This window comes from Macaca thibetana, chromosome 16 (assembly GCF_024542745.1).
Source record: "Macaca thibetana thibetana isolate TM-01 chromosome 16, ASM2454274v1, whole genome shotgun sequence".
Classification (NCBI taxonomy): Eukaryota; Metazoa; Chordata; class Mammalia; order Primates; family Cercopithecidae; genus Macaca; species Macaca thibetana.
Genome location: NC_065593.1, coordinates 36766246 through 36787362, shown reverse-complemented (window position 1 = coordinate 36787362; position 21117 = coordinate 36766246). Strand labels below are relative to the sequence as shown.

Sequence of the window (21117 nt, the reverse complement as noted above, 5' to 3'; positions counted from 1 at the left end):
CTCCTAGTGCCCAGCCCTCAGCCCTGATCATTCAGGTCCTTTTGGAAGGAGAGGAGCAGCGGCCCACGATGCCTGGGCCAGACTCTGGGACAGTCACTCCCCCGGGCTTTATTTTCCCCCATCAGAACCTGGTTCTAGCCAGGCACAGCCCCAACCTGCTGTGGACTTTGGATGAGTTGCTGGCCTTCTCTGATCCTGAACTCTCTGCTCTATACAAAAGCCCAGGCCTGGGGATTCCAGGCCAATGCCACTAGGGTCCACCTTACCTTTGGGGCCAGACCCCCGGCAAGGCCGGGGAGTGGAGCAGCAGCAGGGGGGTGGCGGGCGGTCTCCAAGGGTCCCGCAGTCCAGGGCAGATGTGAGCAGATCCAAGGGGCCTGGGTGCAGGCGGAAGGCCTGGAGTTCCTGTGCCAGGAGGCTGAACTGCTCGGTTTGGCTGCGGCACTGTTCCTCGAGCTCTCGAACCCGGGCCTGGGCCAAGACCCACCATGAGCCACCAGGCCCCTCAAAGCTGCCCAGTGCCAGCCTGTGCCATCTCTACACAGCCCTACACTGGGTTTCAGGTCACATCCATCCACCCCGCCCCAGACCTAGGCACCAGCCTTGCCTTGGCCACCCCACGGCCCTTAACGCATGAGAGCTGAGGGTGAAGTCCTGGGCTGTGTCCTGGGACATCTTCACCCCAGCCCCCTCCAGAGCCAAGGCCGGGGCCTGCCACACAGTCACCAACCCTCAGGCCCTAGGCAATGGCACTTCTGCCTCTGGCTGCTTTCTAGGCCAACAGGGATCATTCCCACCCCATCATCACCACCATCACCGCAGGAGTTTTCTCAGCTCCACCGCTCATCACCCTCCCATAGTCAGCAACCCAAACCCCTTCCCTGAGAGAGGTGGGCAGGAAATGCCGCAGGAGAGCCAGGGATGTCTTCATGATGGGAATGGGCCAATGCCCGGGAAGTTTTCTCAGGTCTGAGGAGAGTCCCAATAGCAGGGGCTCTCTCCGGCCTCTATGGGGAGGCTCCTAAGTTAGACTGGCGATGACCTTCCTCATGATCAGGGTGTCTAGAGAGGGGAGGCCCAGTGTCGGACAGCCACAGCGGCAGGCCTGGGACGAGGGGACAGCTGCACATGTCCTGTGGGAACCCCATCCCCTCTGGATTCTCAGGTCTGCTCCCAGTGACACCCCCTCTGCTGGATGAGAGAGTGGGACTGCCTAGGCCCTGAGGGAGGAGATGCAACCCAGCCAGCCTAGAGAAGTGTGGGGAAGCAGAGAACGAGGCGCTACCTGCATGGAATCCAAGGTAGACTGTTGCAGGAAAAGGAAGCAGAGAACAGGTTAGCACCCTGAGCACTGTGGGTTGCTAACCCAGAGAGGGAGGGGGAGAAGGGGGCCTAAGTGGACATCACCCAGTCAGCTCCCTGGACTGACTAGCAGTTCCTAAACAGAAGGATATCTCAGGGTAAAGGCACCTGGGGGTGGCAGCAATGGGAGACTGCTGCCACCAGACGTAGGAGCCCCCTGCCCAGCCATGCCCACCCTGAGAAATAAGCCAGTGGTGAAGGGGACTCCCCCAGGCCCTGGAGCATTTAAGGGCCCCTCTTGCAACCCCTCTCCCCACCACCATAGTCCATTCCAGCTCTATCTGGAGCTCCCCTGCCTTCCTCCCAAGATGGTGGAACTGGGGGCCACTTCCAGGCGCCCTACCTCCAGCAGCTGCACGGCTCCTTCATGTTCCTTCTTGGCTTCTGCCTGGGCCTACAGGTGGAAGGAACCAAAATGCTGGAGGGAAGGAGAAGGAATGGGGTGGAGTAGAGAGGGATGCAAAAGAGGGAGGATAGAAAGGACAGAGGCAGGGGAGGAAGAAGCCAGTAGAAAGAAAAGAGTAGGGAGAGAGGGAAGAGGGATAGGGAAGGGGGAGGCTGAAGAGTTTCTCCCTCCTGAACACCCACCCTGAACCATACCTTAGACCAGAAGGCAAAGGGGTCCAGGAGGAGCGTGGCTGAGTCTGCTCCCCTCTTTCCTGAGCAATCATCCTCCCGGTTTCCCTCCTACCCTTCTGGATGCTCCTTCTCAGCCTCTTTTGCCTGCTTCCTGCCCTCCATTTTGAATGTTAGGGTTCCCCTGGACCCAGTGCTGGGCCCAGTTTATATTGTCTACTTTCTCCCTAGGGCTCCCATCTACTCATGCAACTGAACACGCTGATGGCTCCAAATATGTCCAAGACCAACTTACCCATAACCCCAGGCTCATGTATCCAGGTGCCTGTGGACAGTTCCCCTTGAATGTTTAACACGTAGCTCAGACATGGCCCGAATGGAACTTAGCACTTGGGATGCCCTACCTCTCTGATCCGCTGCCCCTTCATCCTTCACCTCGCAGAGCGGGAAGAGCCCCACCTCCACCAGAGTTTATACAGCAAATGGCTGACAGAGAAGGGGTTCAACTGGAATCCCACGGGGAGCCTTGTCAATTCTTTTTTTTTTTTTTTGAGATGGAGTCTTGCTCTGTCGCCCAGGCTGGAGTGCAGTGGTGCAATCTCAGCTCACTGCAAGCTCTGCCTCCTGGCTTCAAATGATTCTCCTGCCTCAGCCTCCTGAGTAGCTGGGATTACAGGCACATGCCACCATGTCAGGCTAATTTTTGTATTTTTGGTAGAGATGGGGATTCACCATATTGGCCAGGCTGGCCTCGAACTCCGGACCTCAAGTAATCCACCCGCCTTGGCCTCCCAAAGTGCTGGGATAACAGGCGTGAGCCACCATGCCCGGCTAGAAGCTTGTCAGTTCTCTCTCTAAAACATAACTCAAACCTGGACACTTGTCTCCCCCTTCGCTGCATGCATCCCTGTCCAGACAGCCACTATCTCCCTCCCAGGCCACTGCCCAGGCCCTGCTCCACGCCCACTCCCATAGTCCACCCTCCACAATGCCACAATTGTCACCTCCTCAGGGAGGCCTTCCCTGATGACCTCTAAAGTGGCTCCTCACCCCATCCCAGTCACTCTGTCACATTACCCTGTTCTTCTCCACCACTGTGCTCATCAGTGTCTGAAATCAGCTCGCTCATGGATCTGCTAATTTGCTGACTGCTCAGGGACCTGGTCTTTGTGATCCTGTGACTCAGATCATGCCACTCCCCAACTTAGGATCGTTCAGGAGCTTCTAACTACTCACAAAGCAAAACACCCAAACTCTTCACATGGCCGTTAAGGCCCGACAGGATCTGGTTCTTGCCTACTCCCACCATGCTGCCCATCCCTTGCTGTATTCTAGCCACACTGGTCTCAGGCTTCTCCAGCTCTTCCCTGCCACAGAGCATGTACATATCTATGCCTCCTGCCTGGCAAGCTCAATTGTCACCTCCTCAGGGAGGCCTTCCCTGATGACCTCTGAAGTGGCTCCTCACCCCATCCCAGTCATTCTGTCACATTACCCTGTTCTTCTCCACCACTGTGCACACCAGTGTCTGAAATCAGCTCACTCATGGATCTGCTAATTTGCTGACTGCTCAGGGACCTGGTCTTTGTTCCCCACAGTCTCCCCAATGCCTAGCACCGTGCCAGGCACACAGTAAATGCTTGTGGGATGAGTGAGTAGCAAAGCCGGTGTCCGGCAGCCTGCCAGTTTCCCTCACTGCCGCCCCACCTGCTGCAACCTCCGGACCTCCTCCTGCTTCTCCCGCAGGCTGAGCCGAGCCTGTTCATGCTCCACCTCCAGCTGCTGTCGCCGCTGGGCCACCTCCCGCATGTGCTGAAACACAAGATCCGAGTCAAGGCCAGAGCCCCCATTTGGCCATTTCTAGAGAAGATCTAAGATGAGGAAGCCTCAAACACCGTCTGCTCCAGATTCCTCTATTACAAAGGAAACTGAGTCTGGAGACGGCAAGGGGCTGCAGCTCCAGGCCCAGCCCTCAGAGCTAGTGCCCCTCCCTAAGCATATTCTGCTGTCCCACTTGCTCCCTGTGCCAGGGCCCAGCACCCTACCCAACCTGCACCATCCCCTCACCTTCAGCACTTCCTCCAGGCTCTCCAGCTTGCTTTGCAGGCCCTGGCTCTTGCGAAGGGCTGAGTCCCTCTCCTGTGTCACCCCCAGGAGCTGGCCCCTCAGCTCCGCATTCTCCCACTCCACCTAGTGGGGGGGCAATGGCAGGGAGTTGGGTGGGTGAGCCTTGACCCACCAGAGCCCTCACAGCAGGAACAGTCCCCTACCTCTGCTCAGGGGTCGGGGAGAAAGCCCCTTGGCTGGGGACTGGGGCTCTGGTGGGAGCACAGGTCTCCACAGCACTTGGGTGGAAATGGTACCTGCTCCTTCTCTGTGACTCTCCCACTGAGCCGGGAGTTCTCCTCCACCAGGCGGGCATTCTCATTCTGCGCTTCTCTCAGTTGCAGTTCCTGAGCAGGCAGAGGAGCTCTCAGGAGGGGGCCCAGCACCCACATTTCCCCTCTCCCCGCACAGAGGACCCTGCCCTCCTCCCAGGCGAGGCCTTCCTCCCCTGCTGGAACCTGCACCAGCCAGGAAAGGAAAGCACCGAGGAGCAGGAGGGAAAATGTGTTCTTGAGGGCAGCAGGGGCGGGAGCAGAGCTGAGAGGGAGCCCACCACCTGGCTGGCCAGGGCAAAGGGAGGAGCTGGCCTCTGGGTTGCCCTCAAGAGCTCACCAGCTCCTCACATCGCCTCTGTTTTTTCCGGGCTTCCTGCTCCAGGCTCTCGCATTTCTTCCGCTTCTTGCTGAGCTCCGATTCCTGTTGGGTCAGAACCAAGGGCTCCTCATGCGGGAAGGTACATCTGCCCACAGCAGGCTGCCTCCAGCCCTTGACCTAGGACTTACCAGCTGCTGCACCCTCTGCTCTTTCTCTGGCTCCCCTAGAATCACGGGTAGGTTGTCCGCATCCTCCTGGGGTGTGGCCTGGAAATGCCCAGGGGCAAGGGGCTGGCACCTGAGAACAGGGCCCCAGGGCAGCCTGCCCCAGCCCAGCCTGCCCAGAGCAGGTTCCCACCCCATCATTCAGCCAGCAAGAGATCCCTGCCTAGGAAGAGCACAGAGGGGTACTGTCTGCCCATCCCCTCCCATTGTCTCCAGCTGATGTATAAGTACAAAGGCTGCACCCCTGTGTCCTGGAGCTGTAAGTGCTTTGAGATCCTGGGACCCACGTGTGCCCTGGGAGATGGGTCCTTTATCCAGGCCAAAGCTTTCCCTTTTTAGCTTCCAGCAGCAGCCCTGCTCTGCACTCAGTAACTGTCCTGGGTGTCCTTCAGCGACCGGCAGAGAATTAGGAGGCTGCTTGGGTCCCCAGGGAAGTGGTGTTCCCCAAGACAGGAGTTCTATATCATCCAAATCTGGGCTTGGCCTAGAGCAGCGCGAGCCCGGCCAGACCCTTCTCCTGGCTTCCCCAAAGCCCACCCTGCCACACCTTCCGTTTATCCATACAAACTTTGGGGAGGACAGGTCTTAATGGGAGGTGCATCTCCCTTCCAGGGCCAGCCAGAGGGACAAAATCTGAGCAAGAAGCCTCCCCCCACCCGGAGGTCTTGGTCACTATCAGATCACTACCCGGTCTCTCCTCCCAGCTCTCTTCCCAGAAGGAGGAGGACCTATTTGCTGCCCACCTAGGATGATGGAGAGAAGCCAGACCCCTAAGTTCTGGGGGTCCGGAGCAGGTCCCTGGCCCTCGAATCAGGGGCTGCCTAAGTCCCCCGCTGAGTGAGGGTTGCCTGTACCTGGAGCCGAGGCGGACACACCGCCGCCCCCGGGTAGCCGGGGCCAGGCCTGGCCAGCCAGGCGGACGCTGACGGGGGCGTCCCCGCTCTACGGCGGCGGCGGGAGGAGGCGGCGCGGGCTGGGCCCCGGGCGGCTGCCAGGGCAACCAGGGATTTGCGGCTGGGCCGTACCACTGGCAGCGCGGCAGGGGCGGCCGGCCGGGCCCCGCTGGGCGCAGGCCTATGGAAGGCGGAACCCTGGAGCCCCCAGGGGAGGGCACGGCGCAGGTACGAGCGCGGGAGGCTTGGAGGTGGACCCTGACCAGGACGGGAAAGCTCCCCAGTCTCTGGGAGTGCGCACACCACCACTGGGTCTTTGGGGTTCTGAGCACGGTGCAGGGGAGATCCCGGTGGTCGCTCCCAGCCGCCATCTGCACGCACCCACACACCTGCCCTTGCGCCGGCGCTCACCTCTCCCGGGGCCCCGGGAGCCGGCGCCTCTGCTCTGGCCGGGAGAGCAGGGCCCGGGGGCCGGGACGGCGGGCGCGGGGGCGTCTCCCGCTGGTTGCGCAGCGCGATCTGCCTCTGCAGCCGCAGCACCTCCCGCTGGGACTCGCGCAGCAACCGATCGAAGTCCCGCACGTGGAGCCACTGGGGACCCTCCTGAGGTTGGGGGACAGGGACAGGGAGGGGAGTCAGGCCTAACCCTTGCCCGCCCCATGCCATCCCCTGGAGAGCCCTTCGCCTTGCTGGAGGGACTCCAATGCGCGGGAGTGTGCACACCCTCACAAGCGTACATGCCTGGTTACATGTGCATGCGTGTGTGGCCACATGCTCCCGCGAGCCCCTGTGCGGACATTCTGAGTAACTTATTTCTTGGGTGCTCTCAATGTGCCCAGCACTGTGCTAAATGCCTTGTGAACATTTACAGGGGATGTGTGGATGCATACAGCCAGACCCACTGGCACACAGCCTCAAGCCTGGAGCACAGAAATGCCCAGGTCTGGGAGTCATGGCTCCACCCCCTTCTCCCCTCTCCCACCTGGGCCGTTGCCAGGGGAACCTACTCCCAGCAACCTCCACCCTCCCGTTTCATTTGCATCTTATTAACATCTTGTCCGCATCCCACAACAGGCAGATAGCCCTGTGCAGGGCTGAGCTGGAAGAGGTGACCAGGGCCTCCTCGCACCTTGCCCACCAGGGTGAGCCTGGCCTGCAGCTCCCTGCACTCCCGCTGCAAGGCAGCAATCTGCTTGTCCTTGGCCAGCAGTGCACTGGCTGTCTCACTGAGGTCCCGGGCTCGCTGGCGGGCTAGGGCCTTCCGACACAACTCCAAGCTGGCCCCCGGCCGGGGCAAGGGGGCACTCACCTAGCCAGAGGAGGGGTAAGGCCAATGGTCACCTGAGGGCTGGGGCACTTCTCCCACTCTTCATCTCCTTCCTCCCAAAGGAGGAGTTAGCATGAAAACCTAGCGGGGTGGCCACCTGCTTCCACCTTGACTGGGGTCTCAGAAAGCCAGCAGCCTCACTCTACCCCATCCCAGCAGTCGGAAGGGATTAACTCTACATCTGAGTTTAGGATCAAAGGATGCTGCTAATTTGGGGCTGCCACTGTGATGGGTCTCATCCCTGCCCCCACTCCAGCTCTATACCCTGAGATGAGCTCAGCAGGAGCTGCCGCCAGCACCAGCACATGGTAATCCAGAACCCTGCTCCCTGCCTGCTCAGGAACCTCCCCACTACAGCTCCAGAAACCTTTGGCCTCCTTGCCTGGCCAGCCTCTGCCCTTCCTGCACCTTATCCCTTAGATTCTTGCTTTCCTGGGTGCTGAGTCTGTGACTCCCAAGCTTCAGACAGCCCTCAAGCCCAGCCCTGGCTCCCCTCTTCCTTGGTCGCCCAGCCTCCGCCCAGCAGCCTCCTGTCCTCACCACCCTCAGGTTCGTTTCCTGCAGCTTTCGGGCCCTCTCCTCCAGGCGCTTGGCAATGACCGCCAGCTCTGCGTTCTTCCTCTTCAGCCTCCGCACCTTCTCTTCCGTCTCAGGGAAGCTGCTCTTCCTCTGACAAGGGGTCAGGCAGAATTGGGGCATGTAGAGAGCACCCCACAGACCCAGTCCTAATGACCCAGGTCTTGGGTTAGAGCCCTAGGCTCACAGTGGGGTCCTTGGCAACTTTAGGCAGGGGTTCACCCTCTCTAGGTCTCAGCATTTTGTCACCTCCATGGAGCCCCCACTTGGAGAGATGTTCATGGGGTGAGGAGGACACTGAGGCAGAGGGCCTGGCTCCAACCAGAATGCAGCACCCCAGTCTCCAAGCCTCACCAGCATCTGGTTTTCCTCCTTAAGGATGGCACAGCGCTGCCGCAGCTCCCCCAGGGCCCTCAGCAGCTCCAGATTGGGCCTGTCCCCAAAGCCCATATTCAGCTTGGCCTGGCATGGGAAAGGACCAAGGACAGCACCTCAGAAACCCATGTCACCCAGCCAGAACCTTCCATGTGGAAGCATCCCCCATCCATGGTCCAAGGAGACGTGGAGATGAAACGGTTTTGCCCCACATCCCAGGTCTTCAGAGAGGAGCAGAGGAGGCCTAGGAGAAGGAACTGTCCAGTCCTTCCTGTCCACATAGGCGCCCCCAACCCTGGCACCCTCCTGCTCCTCCCTTTTTCGTCCCACTCCTGCCCATCTTCTCCTCCAGGGACGTGCCAGCTAGAGCTCCCACTCCCATCCCTCCAGACTCCCCTGCCCACCCCCAAAGTCCTGTTCCTTCCCTCTTCTACAGGAGCCTGCTCACACCCACCCCAACCCTGGCTCAGCCCAGCACCAAGCCCCCTCCCTTCATTCTACTTCCTCTGCACTGATTCTCCGTGCACCTCCACACTCACCCTGTACCCCCCAGCCCCCAAGGACAGACAAACTCATGGAGGAAGAGACACAGACAGACAGACACACTGTCAGGGGGAGGCACAGAGAGGGACGGGGCAGCAGCAGGGCCAGATCTAGACAGACAGGCAAAGAGGGTCAGAAGGACAGGCAAATGACGAAAGAAATGGAGCCCCTGAGATTCCTGCTTGATGAAGAGAGGACAGATAGCCACAGAGACAGACCCACAGACAGGCCAAGAGAGGAGAGGTGGGCAGTAGGGATGCACACCTCGCCTCACCTCCTGGCCAGGCTGGAGGACACGGTGAGAGACCCCACCTAGCAGACCCCAGCCATCCACAGATCCCTTACCTTCGGGAAAGCCTCTACTTCCTCATCCTCTGGCCTCTGGCAGGCAGGTCCAGAGCTCGATGCTTGCTGGCCCAGGCTGGGCAGACAAGCCTCTGCTTCTTCAGGGTCAGTGCCCCCAGTGGGCCCAGAGCTCCTGGCTCCTTTGGGCTCGGAACTCTCCTCAGACCTCAGTTCTGGAAGCTGCAGAGCTGCTGGAGGAGTATCAGCGACACTTGGGACTGCATCGCCAGGTTCACCCCCTCGACCTGGAGTCCAGCTCTGCCAGGTGGGCAGTGCCCATGGCTCCATGGCTCCAGGGTTCCCAGGCCGTGGGAGGGTTGTCAGTTGCTCCATGGTACTGCCAAGGGTCCCCAGAACCTGGGCCAGGGGACATCACCCAGCCAGGTGGGGGGACTGGCGAGGGTCATGCCAGGCCAGCCCCGCTCCCCTCTGAGCTCTTGCTTCACCGACACTCCATCCAGGGTTGGCTGAGCTCTTCCCCACCTACAAAGGAGGCTGCAGAAGGCGCCAGGGCTGCTGGAGCTGGAGCCAGGGGTATGTGAGCTATGTTTGCTGGTGGCTCTGTGTGTGTGCGCGAGTGTGTGGAGGAGCGAGGGTGTCCCCGTGGGGGTGGGGAGGATGTGCAGAGGCCACTGACAGCTGCGCCTGGGTGAGGGTGCGTGTGTGTGTCTCCAGGTCTGTCCGTGCAGGTCAATGTTGTCTCGTGTGTTGGGAAGATGGGTGCCCCCACTTCTGTGTGTTGAGGGGGGTGGTGCTGTGTGTCACTGTCTGCCCATTTCAGAGTTGCCAGTTGTTTCTGTGTATGTGTGGGTGTCTGTATTGCAGGGCTGTGGCAGTATGTGATGCTGTCACTGGTTGTATCTGAGTGTGTCAGTGTCGTGCAGCTGTGTGCATCGTTGTCGTTGTGTGTCTGTCAGTGTCTGTGGGTCTGGCCTTCCGTCGCAACCCCTCAGCCTGGCCAGGGTCTTCAGGAGCTGCTGGGGGTGATCCCCAGTGGTCCTCTGTGGTCCTTTATCTCCGGCTCTGCTCTCCGCTGCTGCTCTCTCGCTTGCTGGGTGACTGGGCTGGTCCTAAGGAGGTCTGGGTCGATGGGCTGCTTGCCTCATAGTCTCAGCCCCTGCTGGCCTCAGCTCTGGGGACTGCAGGGGTCCCTTACAGTCCGGGAGCCTCGAGATGGTGGGCTCCGAGGAGGGCTGAGCCTCAGAACTGGGGGGGGCGAGCCGGGGAGAACCAGCCTTCCCCTCCTCCTCCTCCTCCCCTCCCACCCACCAATAGGAAGTCGGCTGCTGGTTTCCATGGTGATGGCGCTGGACTGGTGGGTTGAACCGGCTGACAGGGTCGGGGGACAGAAGGAAGAGCAGGTTTCTCACGGGATGTCAGCCCAGGGCTCCCACATGTGGCCTCCCACCCTCATCTTCACACATTTTCACACCTTCCGGAGTACAGAGGCGAGCGGGGTGCAGATGGTCCTCCCCACATCGGGTGAGACAGAACGGGGGAGGGTATGACAGAGATCCAGCCACAGAGAAGGGCAGAACTAGAAAAGATGGGACTTGAGATGAAACAAAGAGAGAGAGAGAAACCAAGAGAAAGAAACCAGGACGACAAGCAAAGAGACAGGTAGAAATAGACGGAGAGAATTGCTTCCGCTTCCTCCTGGCAGATTGCACTTGGTGGGCAACCTGACTGTCCCAGGTCACCAGGGAATCCCACATGGCCTGTTGGGTTGGCTTTGCCCTGAATTGCCTGGAAGTTCACCTTCTGTGTAGCCTTAGACCTTGTTGCTATGAAAAAATAATTTGGGGGACAAGGACGTGAGAATCCCCCCAGCCAGGAGTCAGCCTATATCCAGGGGCAGGGGTCTAGACAGAGTCCCCAGAGACAGGGGTGTTGGGAGAAGCCCCGAGAGGCAGCCCCTCTCCCCTCTGAACCCGGGACTCATTAGACAAGCCAGTTTCAGCCACGGTCGGAGGCCCTCGTGTGGCACCCCCACAGAATAGCAGCAGTGATACTGAACCCTGACTGACTGTGGGCTCCACCCAGGCAAGAGCCAATGGAGCTGGAGGTAGCGGGTGCATGGGGAGGAGTGGACATATTCACTTCCCTAAAGCAGTGTGTGGGTCGACACGCACGCCACTGCATGATGTGTTGCTGATGTTTAGGTCAGAGTATATATGCATGCCGTTATGCACATGCATGTGTATAGTATGCATATAGAGAATAGACATATCTCTATTTCTGCATATGTGAAGGGGCCATTGTGTGTATATGTGTGTGCTATTATGTGTCTATGGGTCACATAATAAAACAAGAAAAACACATTGGGTGTATTTGTATGTTTCTGTGTCATTGCATCTATGTCTGTTTGCTACTGTGTCTATGTTATGTGCATGGGAGGCAATCATTGCGTGAGTTTATAAATTGCAACACATCATGATATATATAGATATGGATGCTACTATATGGCACAATATAGTAATTGATTACACAATATATGATATGCTCATATAGTCATGTAAATATGCATAATGACTTGGTTTGATTTGTGTATATATATATATATCACCATGTATCTATTTATGTATTCTGTATTTATCATGGTCTATGAACGTGCCTCTATGTATGTGTATGGAGCCACTGTGTTTATTATGCGAATGTCACTGTATGTGTGTGCTCTTCTATGTGTAAGACACGTCCTATGTTTCTATCATTGCATGTGTGTACTACTGAATATGTATGTGCCCTGGGTGTGTGTAATCCCTGTGTGTCATACCAGTCATGTCACATTGTCTGTGTGTGTGTTAGTGGCACCCTGCATGAGGCCTCTATGTGTAAATGCATTTGCATCTCAGTGTGTGCTTTGTATATGAGTGTCTGCGCCCTTGTCTAAGATGCTGTGTATGTGCCACAGTCGATTTTGCCCAATTTTTATAGGACCAAGACCCCCTAGACTTTCTTAGATTACAACTGGATGTAGGCAGCTTTCAGTTTGGGCGTGTAGAGAGTGAGTGGGGGGCAGGATAGGGCCAGAGCTAGGGTAGAAGGTGAGAGGATGCCTTACATCCCTGCCCCTTTCGGCAGATAGCCCAGGCCCTTCTCTCCTCCAGCTGTGGCCTGGCCAGGCCCAGAGCCCTCTTCTAATCTCACAGGCAGGGCCAAATCCATATCTCTCAGAGGAGTGACAGAGGTTCTCCCTCTCAGCCCTTCAGTGTGTCCATACTGTCTGTGTGCCTGCCGCCCGCATTCAGCTCCCCACCCCAGCAACAGAGTCTCAGACAAAAGAGAAGCACAGTCCAGTCTTTATTAGCATTGGGTCCCTGGCACCACCACCCATTCCCCTCCATGTACCCTCCCTTCCCACCCCTTCCTCGTCCTTGCGGCTGCGGCTGCATCAGGGTTCCACACGTCCAGCCCTCCCCGCCCCCAAAGACTGCAGGGCAGCAGAGGAGCGGCTGTGGCCTTTCCCCAGCTGTCCGGAACCAGGAAGGGCGGGAGAGCCATGGAGGTATTTCAGGCATCTGGGCAGAGTAGGGAGGGGCTGTGAGGTGCTCACCTGTCACAAGAGGTCCCCGAGCGCCGAGGAAGATGGTGGCGGGCAGCGGGCGGCGGCGGTGGCGTGATCTCCGAAGCCCACAGTACACTCATCCATAAAGTAGGAAACACTACACCCTCCAGTGCTGTTAGTAGTGCTTTCTACTTTATGGGTGACTGCACTGTCTGTCTGTCCGTCGGCGTGTACTCTTCAGGCCGCCCGGGCCTCCTCACTTCTGCTCCAAGAGCCCCCCAGCCCTCCGTGTGGCTTCCTAAGATCACCCCAACCCTGCCAGGGCCCCTACTGGGCCTGTGGGCGGTGACTCAGCATGGCGCCAGACTTGCCTCCTCTACCTCCCTCCCCCACTTCCTCTTTGGTTCCCTCTTCCCTTCCCCCTAAAGGCTCCACCCCATCCCCCCAGTTTTAGGGACACTCAGGTAGAGACCAGGGCCTCTGGAGGACTCACCTCCAGTTCTGTGACCCCTTGGCTGGCCGCTCCCAGCCATGCCACCCACCCTCCAGCGTCCAAACGTGGCAGCCACAGCTCCCCCGCCAAGGTCTTGGCCTCCAGCCTACCCCAACCCTGAGGTCCTGACTGCCCAGAGCCTCAGTCCCCACCCTCCGCCCTCCCCTCCAGCCCAAGGTCCTGACCCCCCAGGGCCTAAGTCCCCAGCCTCCCCACCAGCCCAGGGGCCTGACCCCCCCAGGGCCTCAGGCCCTGGCCTTCCCACCAGCCCAAGGTCTTGAACACACCAGGGCCTCAATTCCCAGCCTCCCTACCAGTCCAAGGTCCTGACCCCCCCAGGGCCTGAGTCCCGGCCTCCATAGCAGCCCAAGGTCCTGACCCCCCAGGGCCTCAGTCCTCGGCCTCTCCACCAGCCCCAAAGTCCTGACTCCCCAGGGCCTTGATTCTCAGCTCCCCACCAACCCAAAGTCCTGAACCCCTCACTGCCCTGCTGTTCCCCTGGCAGGAGCCCAAGGCTATCCCAACAAAAATGGTGGCCATGTTGGGCGGAGGAAGAGCTTGGTGCCCCTTGAGACACGGACTCACTTCTCAGTCTCTGCCCACCCTCTGCCATCCCCACCCTACTCTCCAGCCCTCCTCCTTGGACACCTCTTTCCCCCACTGGGGTCCAGGAGCCATTTTACCTTCCTTAACTAGAGAAGGTTTCAAGGCGCTTTGCCCTGAGCTTCCTGCATGGGGTTCCCACCCAAGCTCCTCGACACCCGCATTGCGCCTCCACCCAGACCAGCAGCCCAAGCCCCTACAGGCCCCGAGCTGAGGAGCTCCAGTTGGGGCAGCAGTGAAGGTCCGGGTCCTTACCTGAGGCTGCAGAGCAGAGGAGGGCTCGCCCTGTGCTCCAGGCTCCGAAGTGGGGTTCCCTTCAGGGAGGGCAGGGCTTATAACCCCGAGGCCACGTGGGCCAGATCTCAGGGCGCCCAACGGTCTCAGAGCCCGCCCCGCCCCCGCCCGCAGGGGATGAGCGCCCTCCCTCCCTCCCTGGGGAGGACAGACTGACAGGAAACAGAGGGTGGGCCCGCGGGAGGGCTGGGGACCCTCTCTCATGCCCTGGGCAGGTGGCTTCCGGCCCCAGCTGCCCTTCCCCCCATGGCACCAGCTCCAAGGGATGGCTCAAGAGCCTGGGACTGACTCAGGGCATTGAGGGTGTCCCCAGAAGAACAGGGCTCCTCGACAGGGCTCTCAGTGAGTGCTCAAAACAGGGAGTCCAGAATTCCAGCACAAGAAAAGGACCTTCTCTCTGAGCCTCACCGCTGCTGACCCCAGCCCAGAAAACTCCCTTCCCTTCCCAACACTCAGGCCAAAGCCTGGCTGCTCTGCGTGTGCTCCCATGGGGCCGTGGAGGTGCCGATGCATGAAGGGCACTGGGGCCAGCACACCCTCCATGGAGGCTGTTGTTTTCAGCACCCCGCAAAGGCACCCCTCCTGCAGCCTCAGCCTGCAGGGCACAGTGCGGGGGGCACTCTCAGGCCCAGTGGGCCTGATGACACTAGGCTAGGTGTTCATGCTCTCCTTGGGGCCTGTGAGGACAAGAGAGCAGGGCAGAGCTGGGTGAGGACCAGGTCCTAAGGTGGGGCACAGGTGCTACGGGGACAGAAGGGGGCTTGGAGGACTGGAGGGAAAGAGGCTCGAGGGAAGGTTCTGGCGGCCACCGGATGTGGGCATGGGGCCCACCCACCTGCATGCCACCCCCGATTTCCCCATGGGGAAGGCAGGAAGCTGCCCAGCCCAGGGCCCCTGGCTGGGGGAGGGGAGTAGGGTGTGGGGGTGGGCAGGGGGCAGGGTGGGCTGAGCCCGGCCCACACCATCTTCCCCCAGCATTCTCCAAGCCTCTCGATGGGCTTGGTTCTGGAAGCAAGAGGAATGGGTTTGGGGAGGTAGGAGCAGCAGAGAGAAAACCACCCAGTGACTCCTTCCCAGAAGGCCATGGACCTCTTCTCTGGGTCCTCCATTTAGGCCCACACAGACCTTAGGGAGCTGTCAGATTCAGGGCCTAGAAGAGAATTGGCATGGGGGCCGCGGGGAGGGAGACAGCCCCACATCCTTCCCTCCAGGAAGGGGGTCCTTCAACCTGGAAAGTTGCCCCACTCCCGGGTCCCTAAAATGGGACAGAGAAAGGGGAAACAGGGCCTTTCACCCCCTTGAGTCTAAAGAGAAAGTGGTGAGGAGGGTTGCCTTGTAGGCCCAGCTGGCCAGAAATGAGGCGATACTCCTTTAAGAGACCACCGCTGCCTCCGACCTGGGTGGAGGGGAAGTAGCTGCCCCGGGCGATAAGAGGATAAGAATATCAAAGTTGTGCAGTAACCTGGGTTCCTGGACCCCCATTCTTCAGGGCTCCTCCCCTGAGAGCATCTTACTCCTTCTCCTGCTTCTGATGCCTCCATAGCCCTCACTTCAGAGGCATCCTGTCCCCGCAAAAGAGAGTCACAGAATGGGACCCAGGGCCCCCGGCTTCTGGGCCCAGCTATGCCATAGACTTCTCAGCTTGTGACCTGCGGCAAGTCAGAGCTGAGGTTCCCAGGGACACACATTGCTCCAACAGTCTCCAATCTAGCCCTTCTCCTGTCCTGAGCAGACTGAGGTGTCCCTGATGCCTACTGCCCGGTGACAACAGAGGCTGATTTTCTCTGTACAACCTCAATGCCCAAAGATCACCAATAGTTTTTATTTTTATTTATCTATTTTCTTTTTTTGAGAAGAGAGCTTAGGACCCAGCTTCTCTGTCGATGGCGCTTCTGGGGTCAGGGGGTTTCTGGAGAGTCTGGGCCCTCTGCTGGTTCCCATCCCGAGGCTGGGGCTGAAGAAGGATGGAATGAGGAGAGGTTCGGGGTCCCTGCACCTGGACTTTCCCCAGCCCAGTGATGACTCCCAGCTTTGCTGGGCCTCAAACCAGAAGAAATGGGACAGGGCCAGAGACAAAATCAAGGACAGGGGAAGGGGCAGAGTCTAAAATAAGAATACAGAGACAATAAGAAACTTTGTGAGAATGCCTGATACATGGAATGGGCCATCCACCTGTGAGTGGAAGAAGGCTGCTGGACTGCAAGCCTGATGTGGGCTGCCACCACCCAGATGCGTGGCCTGTGTGACTGACCAGCAGGTGCCTGAGGGAAGAGCAGCCAGTGCCTGCGTGGAAACACGCGTGCACACACAGCGGCCCAAAACGTTCAGACACAGACACGCTGTCGTTGACACACGCCGCAGGCCTGCACACACACCTAGAGGAAGGCCTATCCATGCTCCTGGACACACCTGCCTCCTCCCCAAGAGACACAGGGAGGCTCACCTGGGACTCTGGCGCCAGTGCTCGGCAGGGTGACTGGAAGGAGTTGGGGGTGGATTCAGAACATAGGTACCTCTGTGACAGTGGCCTGGCTCCCACTCCTGCCCCCAAAGCCACCTGAGTTCCCCAGGATGTGAAAAACCAGACCCTTGACGTCTTTGCGCAGGAGAGAGGAATTCAAGTTGATACTTCAGACTCTGCCCACTTGGCGGCCAGTGCAGTTTCAAGTAGGCTGTCACTGGGCAACCTCGGCTCACTTGGACTTGCTGTCAAAAGTCCCCCATGGCACTCTCTGGTTCTGACAGATTCCTGCTCAGAGGAAGTAGGGGTGGGGGCGGCAGGAACAAGGTGGGAACAGCCCTTCACCAGGATAGAGGGATCTGGGCTTGGAATCCTGGAGGGCTCCAGGCTCACAGTCCCTCACTCCCACCCCCACCTTACTGACCTCGGGGACAACCATCTCTGTGTGCCAAGCTGAGGCTGTGGGTAGGCAAAGGTGAGCCAGCAGAGAAAAGGACACAGGACCCGTCCTTGGGCACTCCCAGCCTGACAGGCAGTGTGTAAGAGTGTATGTGTCAGTGCAAGTGAGTGTCTTGTACCCAAAGCAGGGGCAGAGCTTCAGGTCTGATGGGAACACTTGGCTTCTACTTCCAGTGAGCCAATCTGAGGGTAAAGTAGACACACACATCTATATTTAACAGAGTAACAGCAACAGGCACAGGGCCATCCCAGGTGGGGGTTGCCAGGGCCCAGGGGGTTGGGATGTTGGATGCTGCAGTGGCAACCTTAGAGTCACAGGAGTCCCATCAGAGAAGGCTTCCTGGAGAATGTGAGTACAGGTGGAAAAGGGTTTAGAAGGAGAGATTGGGCAAGGAGGAGAAACAGGGAGAAAACGGTCTTTTGAAGGCCTAATGCCTGTAAGGAGAACAGGCCCAGAGGGTGGAAGAAATGACATGAGCTCATTGTCCGCACATGAAGGCAGAAAAGAAAACCAACCCTTCCCCGCCATCTGCATGGGCCTGGGGCCCTCACTCACAGGCAGGCAGGCAAGCAGCCAGTGGGAGATGGCAGCCCAGATAACCTGCCTTGTGAAGAGACAACAAGAGAGAAGCCACAGACTTAACCACTCACAAACAGGAAGTCCAGAAGGCGGAGCAGGCCCGCCCTCCAGTAAGCTACGGTTGGGGACAGGCCTGGCCACAAAGGAGGGAAACTGAGCCCCTAGCATTGCAAAATGGGGCTAGAGCAAATTGGAGTCAATAGTCCCAAATGTCGAGACCCTTCCCCATCTCCCTGGAGGGGCAACCAAGGGAAGCAGGTGCCAAGAGAGGGAAGTGCCTTAAGAACCTAAGACAGCCCATGTCCCCTACAGAGGTCATCTCAGCACCTCAGAAGATCTCTGTCTCATCTCAGAGCCTTGGGAGCACAAGGAGTGCTGAAGGGCCTCCAGGCAAGGAGGGCGGACAAGGTGGCTGGCTCTCAGCTCCTACCAGGTCGGCCCAGACTCCCCTAGGTTTAATTTCACACTCTCCTGCTCTACTCTGTCTGGCAAGGGGCAGCTCCAGTGCACAGTGGCCCACACTAGGAGGTCACTTTGCACTGGGACAGGGTTCTGGCTCAGGTCTCCTGGGATCATAAGATCCAAGGACTTTTAAGCAGCAAGGTTAGGCAGCAACTGGTCCCAAGTCAGGAAACAGAGCTGCAAGCCCAGAGAGAGGCAGAAAGCAGCCTGCGGTCAGAAAACAAGTTAGGGCCAAGTTGGGTTCTTTCCACAACATCTGGGAAAAGGCAGGATGGGCTGGGTGGAAAGGGGGTGTGGGTGTGAGGAAGGCTACCCTGACCATTGCTGTGGGAGTGGCCATGAAACCAGAAGCTTTCTCCTCTGGGATCTCCTAGGGACACAAGTGGAGAAATGAGAGAAAGCTCCCTCTGGACTCTCCACACACAGGTGCCGGCTTTAACTTGCATAGCTGCACCTGCTCCAGTTCCAACTGCTGCAAATAAATTGTGTGTGTGTGGCGGGGGCGGGGAGGGGGTCCAAGAGCTGGTTTTCTGCCTGAAACCCACTACGATCCCTCATCAGCCCAGCTCCCTATCCCAACATCAGGATCACCAAGCAGAGGATAAAACTCAGTGTCAAGAAACTAGGGGTCTAGTCCTCACCCTGTGATTATATGTGGTACAATTCTGGGCCAGTCACTGAATCGACCCCTAAACCCAGCCTGTTTCTTCACCTATAAAAATGGGGAGTTGACCAAAACACCTGTTTGTGCTCTAGGAAGTCCCCAAGAGTATAGGAGGCCAGGGACCTCGCAGGAGGAAGCAGCAGTATCTGTGTTCCAAATCCTGCCCAGCCCCCGGGGCAGCCATGGAATCTTCCCAGCTGGCTTGAGGTCACACCTCCCAAAATGCAGAGAAGGCAGGGTGGCTAGGAAGGGCTCTAGTAGAATTCTCCCCTTATCTTGTCTGGAAACAAGGGGCAAAGGGCTATCTATTTCCTCCTGCCATCCTCCTGCCCCCAACAGGATTCCTCACATCCCAGGCCCAGCTGGAAAAGGCGGTGAGAGTTGGAAAGAGACCGCTCAGTGAGGACTGCCCTGTCAACCTGCTTGGATTCATCCCATCCACCTCCACGTTCTGCACATGGGGCAGGGGGAAGGGAGGCAGCCCAGGCAGCCAGAGAACTTGATGAAACACACTCAATCTGAATCTCGCTTGATCGTCATGCTGACCCAGTGAGGTAAGTGATGGTATCCCCATCTCAGAGATGAGGAACCGGAAACTCAGCGAGGTTAAGTTTCACCTTCCTGAAAATCGGGTAGCCCGTTTCTGTTCCCCCAAGGGAGCTCAATTCAAAGTCCCCAAAGGAATAGGTCTTCTGTGAGGACCTGTTCTGCCCTCAAAACCCCATTGGAAAAAGCAGTGGGAGCGACCCAGGCGGACCCTCTGGCCCAGGCTTGTGGTGGTGGGGGTGGCCAGAAGGGCCTAAATGGGTGGCCAGGTGGTCTGCAGAGTCTCTCCAGCAGCAGATGGCCTCCCCAGCCCTCTCCTTCAGAGCCTATTAAGCAGTCAGATGGGGGAGGGTTGGCCCCCAAGGCCAGGGACTCAGCAGCAGCAGCAGCTCACAGCACTGGAGCCGTTAAAAAGTGACTCAACCAGAAAGTGCGTTTGAAGTGACGCCCGCCAGGGCCCCAGAGCCCCAGAGCCAAACCTCAAAAAGACGAAGTGAGAGAGACAGGCCTGCGGGGGCTGGGCCGGGGTGGAGACCCAGCCTGGAGCCGGCCTGGCCAAATAAGGGCAAATGCACTAGGGCGGGCCAATGGGGCACCAGCGGCTGGCTGCGTCATGGGGCTGTGGCTCTGGGGAGGGGGAGGTGAGACGCCTGGGCCAAAATGGGGGCGGGCGTCAGGGGGCCCAGTCCCTCTCTAAGGGGTCCCAGGGTGGGTGAATACAGGAGGCATGGAAGCCCTCACCCCCAAAGAGGCTTTGACACTAAGGTCAGTGGACCTGCAACCGCAGAGCCCACCTGCAGGCTGGGTGGGGCTCAAGGGAGAAAAAGGAAAACCTGGAGGACCCCCCATGCCCCTGCCCCAGTTACTGGCCCTGGATCCCCATCTGCCATGCAGAACTGAAGGGAGGCCATAGGGACAGCAGTGTTGTGCAAGGGGGAAAGGCTGAAGCACCAGTGCAGCCTCACCAGGCCACTGTGGGCAAGAGATGTAATGGAAACTCAGTTTTCTCATCTGTGAAAGGGGAATAATATTGCCTCGTGGGATGGCCCTGAGGGCCAAAGGCAATAATAGAAGTGGCCCATTTTGAATCTGGAAATTGTCATAGGGATGTAACAGATGATTAGTGTAGAGGCACAAGGCCAAAGGCTGCTTCTTAGATTCTTGTTTCCAGTTGCTATAAAATATCCCTTTGCAAGGACACCATGTGGTTCTCAATTTTGGCCCCTGGTGTCTAGAACAAGGTAGGGGGAGGTGCAGATGCCACAGGGATTCCTGAATCTTAGTCTCTAGGCAAAAGCAGAAGAGACTGATCCCTGCCCGCCTCCAGCTGATTCCCCAGGGACATATCCCCTGCTTCATTTCTCCTGCATCTCCTCACCTTCCATGAATCCAGACCATGCCCCACCCCTCCTCCTGAGACCCCGCCCTCCATCTCCCGGCCTCTCTGGGGAGCAGGGCAGAGGAAGTGAGTCTACTCAGCTGACCAGAGAAAGTGCTGCAGCTGCCTGCACAGGGTGCGCCGGCCGCTGGCTTGTTGAGGGCCTGTGATAACTCCCTTGCCTCAGGCCTCCCCAGCCCCTGCTGGGACCACTGGCCCAGGAGGAAGGCTGGGCTCTGGCTGCCACCTGCTTCCTCTCAGGAGTTCTCCTCCCTCCCAAGCATGGATTTGCATTTCCCCCCTCTGCCTTCTGCTACTCAAGCCCCCAGGGATGAGGTGACAGTTAACCCCCCACTTCCTGCTAGTGGCCCCAGAGCGCTCACTTCCTTCCAGGTATTTTCCGGGATGGGGGAAGGGGTTGAAACGGTGGAAGGGGTTGAAAGGGGATGAGGGATCCATTTTGGAGAGAAACTGAGGTCCCCCTACCCTGCTGTCTGAAGTTGCTCCTTCCCTTCCCTCACGCTCACTCTGTAACACAAGAGCTCAGTTTGCAGGAAGAATGCATAGGCCGGGAGCAGCACACAGGAGCTTTTGAAATGGGCTAGGCCAGCTCCCTGACTTCTCAGAGGCCCAGGCCTCTATCCGCCATAGATAGACCCCCAAGGAAAGCTCCTTGGACTTCAAGTTCCCTATCTGGGACAACATAATGTCTGCCCTCTACCCGGAAGGCAGAGGGTTGAGAATGGGGGAG

General features: G+C 58.4%; 1 protein-coding gene and 1 long non-coding RNA gene across 11 annotated transcripts in view; one reads left to right on the top strand and one right to left on the bottom strand.

Moving 5' to 3' along the window:
- TSPOAP1 (TSPO associated protein 1) overlaps window positions 1–9679 on the bottom strand; it is a 27497-nt gene extending 17818 nt beyond the window's left edge. For 6 of the 10 annotated variants that reach the window (XM_050764636.1, XM_050764637.1, XM_050764638.1 and 3 more), the window contains exons 1-13: window positions 8922–9679; window positions 8013–8120; window positions 7623–7751; window positions 6885–7064; window positions 6167–6358; window positions 4827–4904; window positions 4657–4740; window positions 4302–4391; window positions 4006–4128; window positions 3646–3750; window positions 1706–1756; window positions 1286–1306; window positions 267–471 (exon numbers count right to left, since the gene is read on the bottom strand). In XM_050764636.1, the coding sequence (XP_050620593.1) occupies window positions 267–471; window positions 1286–1306; window positions 1706–1756; window positions 3646–3750; window positions 4006–4128; window positions 4302–4391; window positions 4657–4740; window positions 4827–4904; window positions 6167–6358; window positions 6885–7064; window positions 7623–7751; window positions 8013–8120; window positions 8922–9254 (1699 nt within the window). In that variant the 5' untranslated portion in view covers window positions 9255–9679. The other 4 variants (XM_050764640.1, XM_050764644.1, XM_050764645.1 and 1 more) reach the window with 3 other exon arrangements.
- Window positions 9103–21117, top strand: LOC126939455 (uncharacterized). The gene is made up of 3 exons (XR_007720398.1): window positions 9103–9186; window positions 9383–9455; window positions 18782–21117. It is a non-coding gene; the product is annotated as an uncharacterized LOC126939455 (long non-coding RNA).